The 11,607-nt window shown below is 38.9% G+C and overlaps 1 protein-coding gene across 1 annotated transcript; it reads right to left on the bottom strand.

The window, feature by feature from the left end:
* Positions 1–2,659: 2,659 nt before the first annotated feature.
* Positions 2,660–9,705, bottom strand: asb3 (ankyrin repeat and SOCS box containing 3). The gene is made up of 9 exons (XM_026914655.3): positions 8,545–9,705; positions 6,704–6,862; positions 6,501–6,613; positions 5,467–5,599; positions 5,029–5,206; positions 3,736–3,942; positions 3,383–3,652; positions 3,062–3,195; positions 2,660–2,923 (listed from the first exon to the last, which is right to left on the bottom strand). The coding sequence occupies exons 1-9, from the start codon at positions 8,741–8,743 to the stop codon at positions 2,733–2,735; spliced, it is 1,584 nt and encodes a 527-aa protein (XP_026770456.3). The 5' UTR covers positions 8,744–9,705; the 3' UTR covers positions 2,660–2,732.
* Positions 9,706–11,607: the final 1,902 nt, after the last annotated feature.

The raw sequence follows: 11,607 nt of genomic DNA, 5'->3' as shown, positions 1-11,607 counted from the left end.
TACCCAGCACTTTCATTCATACTACCACATAAAACTTATGTCCCTTCATGTAATTTTTATTTTGACTGGACAACGTGTGCTTAATCTATTTACTTCTAAGTTCTATAAAGGCACTTGTGATAGTGATAGAGAAAGTATTTCACCTCATTCATGTTTATTACGCCCGCTATTGTATTTCAACTACTTCTTATCAATTACTGCTAGTGACGTGTTTTGGGTGTCTGAAATAAATTAGCCCCAATGTGCACAAAATCTCAGGGTGTTTCACACAGCATAACCACTTGACATGCATGAATCTATAGTCTGGGTTAGAAAGAAATCAGCCCCAACCTCTGCTTCATACCATAAGTCTGTGTCTTTTTGTATGATCGGTGGTGGTACTGCTGTTCTTGCTTCCACAAAAGTTGAAAAAGCATCCAATTTAAGCCAGTAAGATGATGTGGATGCCAAAAATCAAGCCTTTCCTTAAAAGAGATGGAGGCCTTATCCCTGCTAGCCCATTTATACCAACTGCTCCTGGTAGTTTTACATCTAAAAACATAAATTGCCTGAAATTGAGGAATGTTCAAGGGCAACATCTTCCTATAGCCTATTAAGCAAAATGTGATGAACTTGAACAATGTATTTCTTCAATATATAATCCTTCAGTAAATGCAGACATTGTGTGCGAGAGAGGAATTGCAGCTAAAATGCCTGATTGCAAATCAAAGCCTTAACTGTTGGAATAAAGCTTACCAGCAGTACAAGCAGGACCTTAATGTCCATGATTGCTGATACCTGGCAGTCACGGTGTCTCCCACAGCGAGGCGGCCTGATTGTCTAGAACAAGGCTCCGAGTTCCTGAGACCCAGCCTCCACTTTGTTCAGAATTCAGAAAAGCAGGAGGTGAGAGCTGAAATGGCTCTGCTTTCTGGAGTGCTGAGATGCTTAACAGAGCAATGGTTCCCCCTGCTGTTGGCTGATAGTATTACAATCTACGTTCCCTGTACTCTAAACACACATATGCTAGAGTTGAGTACTAAGCAAAAACCGGTTTCAATTCATTACATTTGATATATTAATATAACACTGCAGAATGTAACTGCAATGTAATGTTGTTGAAAAATACAGTACCAACTGAGAATCATCCATATGGCAAGTAACCTATAGGGTTATTCATTCATTCATTTTCAGGAACCGCTTTATCCTGGTCAGGGTAGTGGCACAGCTGAAGCCTATCCCAGGAACGCTGGGCACAAGGCGAGAATACACTCTGAACGGGACGCCAGTCCAACACAGGGCATCATGTGCACACACTCATTCACACCTAAGCTATTTAGAGTACAGGAGAACCTGAGGGAAACCTACCTGGACATGGGGAGAGCATGCAGAGACAGTAACCCAAGGACAGGATTGAACCAGGATCCCTGGAGTTGCGAGGCAGTAATACTACCTGGTGCACCACCGTGCCACCCGTAATCTATATGAATTAAAGGAATACACAACTGTTTTTCAACCTAATCTCCATCTGGCACAATTGCATCTTATGTGTGTTTAGAGCAGACTATAATTTTCACACTTTTCCCTATAAACAAAAAAAGTATCCCTATAATAATTATAATGGCAATGTCTAAGAATAGTTGTTAGGGGAGTTACATATTAAGTATTAATGCAAAACCCATTTTTGTAGCTTTCATGAATATTTCAGTCAACAGTATTTGTCAATTAAATCTTAAATCTGTACAATCTGTCCTTTCAGAAATGGGACTACTTTTTTAAGGGGGAATAATTTTTTGTTAGCAACAGGGTTGCTGACTTTCCATCTTAATGCTCATAGATACCACAAAACCACAGGAAAGCCTATGAACCAGCATTTACTATACTGTTGGATAAAATTACAAAAGAACAGCTTTGGTAAGACATTCTCACATTTTTTCGTTTCATCATAAGAGCTATTGTTAGAGTTGTGATATTGAATTTGCATTGTATGAGTGTGTGAATGTGTGTGTGCATGGTGTCCTGTGATAGACTGGTATCCAATCATGCTTCATGCCCAAAATCCATCACAATCCACTCCAGTATAAAGATGAATGAATGAACTGGTCGCTTATTATATTGTTTACTGATGGACTGATACTTTACCACTTGCCCTTATACATCCATTATAACTGAGTCTCATAATCAGGTAATTTCAGGTCATTTCGCAGTACAGGGAAACCTGTTAAGATGTCAGTGCTACTGGTACATGCTACAAGATGAAGTATAAAACACTTTAAATTCTGTGGACCAACATAGGACAAAGAAATATTGAAGACGTACCACACATCTACACTGTGGAGTAAAAAGAAATACACTCCTAGCTTTTATCAGCATGCAGCGCCCTTCCATAAAATGTAAGAAGATAGTGTATAATAAAAAAAATATGATGACAAAGAAAAGATATGCCTCCAACCCGAACAGATGTGCCAGAGTCCATAATTAGCATTGGAAGAGAGTATGCGTCTTGTGCCTGTGTGACCTTGGAGACAGATAGCGAGGAGAGAAGCTGAGAAGGAGAAGGGAGATAACGAGGGAGACCAAAGACACGGTGCAGAGGTGAATTTCAACTCCAGCTTTGTCTGAAGGCCTGCTGTGTAAGAGGAAAATGAAGATTAAAAAGGAAAGGAACACGTGAAGCAAGTCCAATTTCAGCAGTGTTCAATGGTTTTATTAACATATATACAAAATACTGAGAGCGGAACATGTGAGATCACTTAATTAGGCGACTCTCGGTTAGCTGAGGCTGTGAAGGTGTAAGCACTCGATATGTCACTGAACTGGAGGTAGTCTTGCAGAAGTGTGGGAACAGGCAGCTGCCGAACAAAGGAGGGTTTAGACAAAGCATCGCTGCCCACTGTAGCTCTTACAGCGAGTCTACACAGATGAGTCAGATCAGGAACACTCTCTGGAACACGGAGAAAGGAAAGAATTACGACACACAATGTACAATGGTAATATATGGAGCTATTTTACTGGATAGATGAGAAGCAGTAATATCAGCTCTGACAGTGTAGTTCAGCTGCGCCTTCTTAATGGTCTTTACCAAAATGCTTATGCGGCGTCCAAGTGTTCTCTGCTCTGCGCTGAGATAGGATGTGAAGCAATGTTGAGGGCAGAGTCTTCCAATTAATAAACTCCAGAAAGAAGTTAAGTACTCTGGATTCAGCCTCTTCTAGCCTGCATATGATTAAAACATCACATGGGAAATAATATAGATGGAGGAGGTGGAGAGCAACATGCAAACCACTCATCTTTTTCCCTACAAATGTCTTCATCTTATATAAAAAGTGTAATCAGGATCACGGATGATTAAATATAAATCAACATGGAAGAAATGGTTGGACTTTGCCTCTTTGTTTCTTACATTTTCTGCTGAAGGAGAAGTAGAGGGTCTAGTCCTGCTTTGAGCAACAATGGAAGCCAAAATGAAGCATGGGCCACTTTATTCACTGCTGCCTGAACTAGTGCCTCCAGCTGCTCGCCCTTAGGCAGGCCACAATATTCCAGGATGAGCGACAGATGTTCAGGTACATGGCCCTGCAATGTCAGTACGTATGTAGCCAGACTGACGCAAGCTCCATTGGCCAGCAGCATCTTTGTGATCTCTCGACTCTGGTGGAAATCACTGCCCACACTGAGAGGATAGGGAGATGTACTATAAACACTGTATAATACTGTATAAAAAATTTTTTAAAGTGTGTTTTAATGCGTTCATACCTCCAAGAGTTACACCAGAGAGCCATGTCCAGGGGGCAGCAATATCCGAACTCCCTGCAGCTCTGAGCATCTGGACTGTAGCCCTCTCTGAGCAGAGGCCGGAGGCTTTCCGCTTGACCACTAAGCACTGCCAGATACACTGGACTGACCTTTCCCTTGCCCCGGTCACACTCCCGGTCCGTGACAGGGATCAGTTTCTCTAGAATACTGTAGAAGGTTACAAGTAATAAGAGTATGGGTTAGTAGGACAATAAAAAACAAGCCAAACTTTTCTTAAACTTGAAGTTTCTTAAACTCCCCAGTTATAAAGGCAGATGAAAATGTGATTTCTTTATTGCATGTAATACACATATCAATTCATAACACCTGACAACCTACTTCCTGTGCTGCTCCTCATTTCATGTTGTCCTGTGCATGCATCGGGTGCTGCATCAAAAGTCACAGTATTTTGTACATATGTTTATGCAGTATGTAAATTTTTTATTTAGCACTTCATCCAATGGTAATAATTCATTTTAATAATTAAGTGTATAAGAGTGATCACCATCCAAAAAAGAAAGTAAAAGAACAATAATTTTCAAAACCTTTCACTTTTGGAGTATAGAAAAAGCAGAGTGAATTTTCATTGGCTCATTCAAGAGCTTAAACTTTAAAACCTACGGCTGGGTGATATGACGATATAATATTTTAGAAAGAATTTTCCTTTTTTTTAAATAACAAACAAACTCTGAAAGTAGATTTTACAGTTTTCTACTGTCTGAATCATATCATGTCTTGAAATATTGTGATAGGATATTTTTGCTACTAGAACCCCTGGCTGCAGATACACTACCGTGGGACAGAACAGCAATTTAAAAATTGTAGCCTTTCACATCAGTAAACAATGCATGAACTACACAGAACCTATAAACTCCATTTTCTACTGAACACCATGTGATTATGATCTGTTTTTAACTGTCCAGTTAGTTTCTAATGCAACCAAAAAAAATAATCAAACTTAATTTTGACTTTAAAATTGGTGTACTGCTGCAGAATGGTTTCCACAGAATAGCTATTTTTTTCCATAGTGCCAATAATCAATTTATTTCTTGTTTACACCAACTTTCATTATCTTCCGTGATTACTCTGTGGTTGACAAAGAGGTCATGGACCACATGCATGATCATGTATTCAGAAAGGATTTTTATTAGCTACCTGTATCTTGGGAACAATACATTGCGCATGTAAGTATGAACTTTGCATGCTGCATACACAATGTATTTAAACATTAAACATGCAGAACATTCAGCTTACCTGATGCGACTGAACTGGGCTGCAGCGTGGATGGGAAGCTGCCACTGGTCTTCATTGCAGTACAGGTTTGGGTCTGCCTTATGGGCCAGCAGAAGCTCCACGCATGATAAATGGCCTTCCTGAGCTGCAATGAGCAGCGGGGTGGCCATGTCCTTCGCCTGGCAATTCACATTCGCACCTATATCAGTTACAGATAAAAGTCAGTCATGCTTGCACATGCTGTAACATCTGTAATTATAATTCTATAGCCCTCTCTTTTTATTCCCACTTGCTCTGCATTTCCCTGCTGATCAATAAAAGCAACTAGGTATGAGAATAAACACTAATGTCATGCAGTGCGATATGGTAATGCCGTAATAGAAAGTAGCAATAAACACTGCCCAGTAAATAGCACAATAATCATAAGCAGCTGAGAGAATCATTGAATAACAACCTCACCAGCATTAGCAAGCATCTCTAGACACTGGTGATGTCCGTACTGTGCAGCAACGAACAGCGGCGTGATCCCATAGTCATCCACAGCCTCAAGAGAACACACGCTTACCAGAAATTTTACTATCTCTGTATGGTCCTGGAAGAGAGAGAGAGAAAAAAAAAGCATGACTTTGACTTGGCATCTGACATCTAGTCCTAAGGCTTCACTCCTTGACTATTAACAAAAGAATATTATAGCTTTAGTCTAAAGGTGGCACTATACATCATTTTAAAATTACAGTCTAAAACACTAGGCTCAAGGGCTTGAATGCTAGTGCAAGAGGGGGAGCATTCTAAACTTATGCATCATGATGGGCAAGTAAGTTGACATACTGTCTTGTCCTGATTGGTTGGATTTGAATGATTCACAGATTCTTGTTCACAAAACTTCAGATATGCCACAAAGACTATACTTTATTGACAGCCGTCAGACTATAAGAACAACTTCTCTGCCCTGTATGTCCTGTGCTCATTTGAGCCACTGATTGTATATGTCCTTAGAAATTACCATCTGCAAGATACAGTATAAACTTATACCACAGCACTGTTAAATGCTCAAATCTGTTTGGTCAGAGGGTGTTAATTTTCTATAACAGCAGCTGTGACAATCATTTTGCCAGCAAGGTTTATATTAATGTTCTTAATTAGAGACTTGTATGGCGGATGCGCTCAATAAACAGATTAAAAAGCATGTAGAATTGTTGACATGGTGAGGTTTTCTGTGAGAAGACATTTATTTAAGATTTTTTGAAAATCTCCAGTGTCAACATTTTGTAACAGTCATAGTTTAAGCTGTAATTTTAAGTTTTCTGGCACAGAAACTATGTTTGCTACTATAGCTGGCATGAAGTCTGTTAACATGTCGGTCAGGGACGTTTCAGTCCTGGTCTGTCTGTGGACAGGGTTCCAGAGCACAAGCTCCCAATCCTGGTCCTGCAACAAATGCTCCAGATGGATTAAAAGTCCTCAGTTAAAGTAAAATTCTGTCTTAAGAGTACCTTGTAAACAGCCTGATGAAGACAGGACCAGCCTGAGATGAAGTGTGTTCCATTAACCTCTGCTCCTTCGCTAACCAACAGCTCCACGACTTCTTTATGGCCGCTATCCACAGCTTTCAACACAACAGAAAAGAAATACAGCAAGGCAGTGCATTATGTAAAAATTAATCATGCATGTACGTGTGTGAACTTTTTTGTCTTACCGGCAAAGAGTGGGCTGGAGAGGTCATTGGACATCTTGTTGAGATCTGCCCCAGCCCTTATGAGGCGCCGTGCTGCGCGGAGGTGGCCGTTCTTCGCCGCAAAATACAGAGGTGTTTCAGAATTGTGAGTCAGTGAGTTCACATAGTCTTCATAGCTATCTGGAGAGATCAACAAAGGTTATGGAGGAGGAGGGAGAATAGAAAAGATGAAATTAGATTACGCGTTATAGATGTGACATTTAAACTTATATTTACATACAGTAGGAGAGTTTGCATATTGGGTCATGTGACCTTTCGGAGAAAATATGGAACTAAAATGCACAGAATCATGTGCATATTACAGATACATAGCGGTTTATTAACCTTATAGATACCTAATTTCATTTCACTATAATTGCCTAATATTTTCACTGTTTTCTTTATTATCACATTGCTGTATATTAGAACTTTTTCCCTTCCCAAACTGCCACGGATCGCTTGTCAGGTGGAATTGCTTTGTCTAACAGGGTTGTGAATTCAGATCAAATCTGAATTTTTTTTACATTTATTTCATGTCTTTCGTTTTAGAACATAAACAGTTAGGTCTGAAATTATAGTGAGTTTTATTATGGAGATTTATGTGAATTCAAGTTTCCATTCAAAATGTTTCTAGATAATGTCTGGACAAAAATTTCATGTGTGTACTTAAGAAATGCTATAAAACTCTTTATATTAATTATTAATTAATATAAAGAGTTTTATAATATTATTATCATTGAGTTAGTTTAATTATTAAAAATTTATCATTATTTAATTATTAAGTTATTAATTGTTAATTTTGATAAATATAATCCATTTCTTTCATTACTGAACCCAAAACTAATTTCAGACCATATGGTTTGGTATTTATCTGACTGGAATATTTCAATTTATTTTTTTTAACCACAGCATGATGGATGCTTTGGAACAGTCTTTAAAAATGTCATTGCTATGTGTCTTCACTGATACAAAGAAAACAGAGGAATTTCACAGGCTGATTAATTGACTTCACTTTATACTCGCATATGCCACAATAATAGTTCTTAATAAATTCACAAGGCAATGATGTGATCACACCAGCACATATTACGCAAATATCAGTCATATGATAATGAACTTTGCTAAGCACAATTAATTCCCAGGGCACAAATTTAGAATTTAATAAAGCACGTCCCCACTCATTTTTTCTGCAGCTGTTAAATCGCCTGTTGTGGTAATGATAATCAATACTGTTCTATATAGAATCTAGCAAGGCAACATTTAACTATTAAGCGTATAGGTATAAATCAATATACACACTAGGTAGCCATTTTGAAGTGCAAGTCTGTGGTGATGCGTCATTCAAAAATAAATCTTAAATAAATAAATAAATAAATAAAGCACAACACATAAAATTGCGCAGATGCAAATCAAGAGCTTCAGTGAATGTTCACATTAAACATCAGAATGGGGAAAATGTGTGATCTCTGTGACTTTAACCGTGGCATGGCTGTTGGTGCCAGATGGTTTGATTTGAGTATTTCAGAAACTGCTGATCTGGGATTTTCACACAGAACAGTCTCTAGAGTTTATACAGAATGGTGTGAAAACTAAAAACATCGAGCAAGTGACAGTTCTGTAGATGGAAACACTTTGTTGATTGAGAGATCAGAGTAAAATGGCCAGATTGGTTCGAGCTGCCATTAAGGATATAGTAACTCAAATAATCACTCTTTACAACTGTAATGACCAGAAAAGCATCTCAGCACGCAACAACAGCAGTCTAGCAGTGTTTGTGTGACATTATCATTAGAATAAGGTGACAGGTTTTGTGTGGAACTGACCGGAAGCAGAGAGCAGGAGGCGCACACACTGCGCATGTCCTCCAGCAGCAGCTTCATGTAAAGCGTTCCAGCCGCGGTTATCTTTCACATCCACCGAGTGGCCTTTCCTCAGGAGCCTCTGTAACAGCCTGCACTCTCCTCTCCTCACTGCAAGCGCCACCACCGAGCAAGTGTCCTGATAACACTCTGTGAACATCATCGCGCCTCTCCTGACCTGTCCTCTCCTCTCCTGTCCTGACCTGACCTCTCTTCTCCTGTCTTGTCCTCTCCTGACCTGACCTGACTTCTCCTCTCCTGACTTGTCCTCTCCTGTCCTGACCTGACTTGTCCTCTCCTGTCCTGACCTGACTTCTCCTCTCCTGACCTGACCTCTCCTCTCCTGTCTTCTTATGTCCAGACCTGACCTCTCCTCTCCTTTCCTGTCCACTTATGTCCAGACCTGACCTCTCCTGTCCTCTTATGTCCAGACCTACCCTCTCCTGACCTCTCCTGTCCTCTTATGTCCAGACCTACCCTCTCCTCTCCTGTCCTCTTATGTCCAGACCTACCCTCTCCTCTCCTGTCCTCTTATGTCCAGACCTACCCTCTCCTGACCTCTCCTGTCCTCTTATGTCCAGACCTACCCTCTCCTCTCCTGTCCTCTTATGTCCAGACCTACCCTCTCCTCTCCTGTCCTCTTATGTCCAGACCTACCCTCTCCTGTCCTCTCCTGTCACATAATAGCTATAAAGAAGGAGGGGAAAACTCTGACAGACTGGAGACTGAAACTGTTTTCCCTGAAGTGCAGCTCTAACTGATGTGGATAAAAATTAACACTAAACATCACCAGTCACGTGACAGTGCTAACTGCAAAGCAAACTGTTAGAGGAGATTAAATTCTTCTTATTACCCGCTACATCCTAAGGGGAAGCAATCGTGATAACTAGATAACTGCTAACTGCTTAATTTATTAGCTTTGGTAATGTGGCTATACAGCTACTAGTTCAAACTAACCGCTAACTAGCTGGTGACTAGTTAAGGAACTACAAGCGTAAAGCTGACTTTTTCTTTTCAACGCGACGTGGTTAGCTTCTAGCTAAAAAAACAAACAAACAAAAAAAAAACCCTAATATTTCTACACAGGTACTGCATACATAGCACTGAAAACAAGCAACAGGAAGAGGTTTCTGAAGGAAAATTACATACTTTGTCAAAATAAAAGTCTCCAGCCCCCAGACGTGCATCGTACAGCTATACGCAATAATAATAATAATAATAATAATAATAATAATAATAATAATAATAATGTTTTGTAGTTAATTTGTAATCTCCTGGGATTTATTGCCTTATTTTTCTTATTTAATATTTGTATTTATTTGCATATATAATATTTGTATTATTTAATAAAAATTTATTAATTAATAATTATTTTATGTGCTGAATAGATAGATAGATAGATAGATATTTATTGAGTATATATTTAAGGCTTACATATATCATCATTAACATTTATTTGTTTCATTTAATATTTATTTGTTTACTTTTGTAACTTTGAAAAAGAACCCATCCTGCTCTTAATCTGGCAACAGCATGAACAAAAGTGTCAATGTTTTTCTTTATCAGCATGTTAAGCATAGCTAATATGACTACTGTACTGTTTATAAAAATTAAAAAAAAAGATCATAAAATTATAATTACTTATTGCATCTCCTGCACCACAGGTAGCAGTGTTACTTTCTGACAATGCTAAATAAAAAATCCCAAATAACTAAAATCCAGTCCTGTGGCACAAATGCCTTAAATGGATTTGGTTGATGGACATACTGTCAAAGAGAACAAGAATTCAAGACTTGTGCCTGCTTGTGGGTTAAACTGCATTCTACTGCAAATATTTAAGAATGCACATTAGGACAATCTCGTTAGTGTTCATACTAGTGCCGTCTATGAATCTTTTATCTATAGGTTTAACATGTTTACGCCCTCCGTGTATGTCTGAATCTAATAAAGCACACATTTAGACTCATACTAGGATCTGAGACTGAGCAGTTACAGGAGAATCCTACATTTTAGTATATAAATGAGAACAGACAACCTGTTGGACCACATCATTCTGTTAATTCTGGTGATCTCAGCTGCATCCATTGTGCAATACACACTTCTACAGTGAAATCCAATAGGTGTAATGATATAAACATCCACTGTACTATGCATTCTTGCAGGATTCCCTGTGAGGAATGTTCAGCATCCAAGGAAACTGGGAGGGCAGAGCTGTTTAAGGCACTTAGATGCGCATGAGTAACGAAACAGATGCAGTCTGTGCTTCACTGACCAGCCCGACGAGCAGAAGACAGTAATTTTACCTTAATGTTTAAGTTTACCATGCGACTGTAAACTTACAGATCAGCTGCCAGGGAGATTTAGGTAAAGAAAAGCCTCTTTGTGAAGAAATGGCCTCAGGTTGGCTCAGTTGTCATACATGTAGCGCCAAGAGTTTGGTCATCTATTATTTAGTGCTGCTTTGTTCTGTAATAGGCTCAGGTCAAACACTTTGCTGACATCTGACTCCACCCCCTACAAGGGCTTAGATCTAACACATTACATGGACATAGAACAACTAATGATGTGAGGAAAACAAATGCACCAGAATGCAGCAAGAAAGAATGTCATTTTGCACAAACTTTCCTTGAAAAGTCAATGCATTAGAAACCTCTTTAAAAAACAGATAGAACTAGACAGTGCTTATTGAAAAATAAGTAAAAATGAAAAAAAAAAAAAAAAGCAGTGGCAACTGCTTTTTCGAACTATTTTCACTTTTCTGTTCTATTTATATTATTCAGAATCAGAATGTTTTTATTTGCCAAGTACAGGGTGTACAAGGAATTGTTTTTGGTGCAGTGTCACACATAGTACAGCACAGCACATTGACCGAAGTATGCAATGCAACACAATACAGTGCAATACTATACAGTGCAGTACTATACAATACAGTGTAATACTATACAGTACTGTACTGTATTGCACTGTACTGTACTGTACTATACAGAACAGTGCAATACAATGCAATACAGTGCAATACTGTACAAT

This window comes from Pangasianodon hypophthalmus, chromosome 12 (genome assembly GCF_027358585.1).
Source record: "Pangasianodon hypophthalmus isolate fPanHyp1 chromosome 12, fPanHyp1.pri, whole genome shotgun sequence".
Taxonomy (NCBI): Eukaryota; Metazoa; Chordata; class Actinopteri; order Siluriformes; family Pangasiidae; genus Pangasianodon; species Pangasianodon hypophthalmus.
Note: the sequence above shows the minus strand (reverse complement) of the source record. Positions and strands in the feature narration are given on the sequence as shown.

Bases quoted from the DNA above. Each gene is read 5' to 3' on its own strand.
- asb3 (XM_026914655.3), bottom strand. From the start codon at position 8,743: ATGATGTTCACAGAGTGTTATCAGGACACTTGCTCGGTGGTGGCGCTT. The intron at 6,863-8,544 runs GTCAGTTCCACA...TGATCTCTCCAG, and splicing joins CCTCCTGCTCTCTGCTTCCG to ATAGCTATGAAGACTATGTG. The intron at 3,653-3,735 runs GTATGAACGCAT...CTATCCTCTCAG, and splicing joins CTCTGGTGTAACTCTTGGAG to TGTGGGCAGTGATTTCCACC.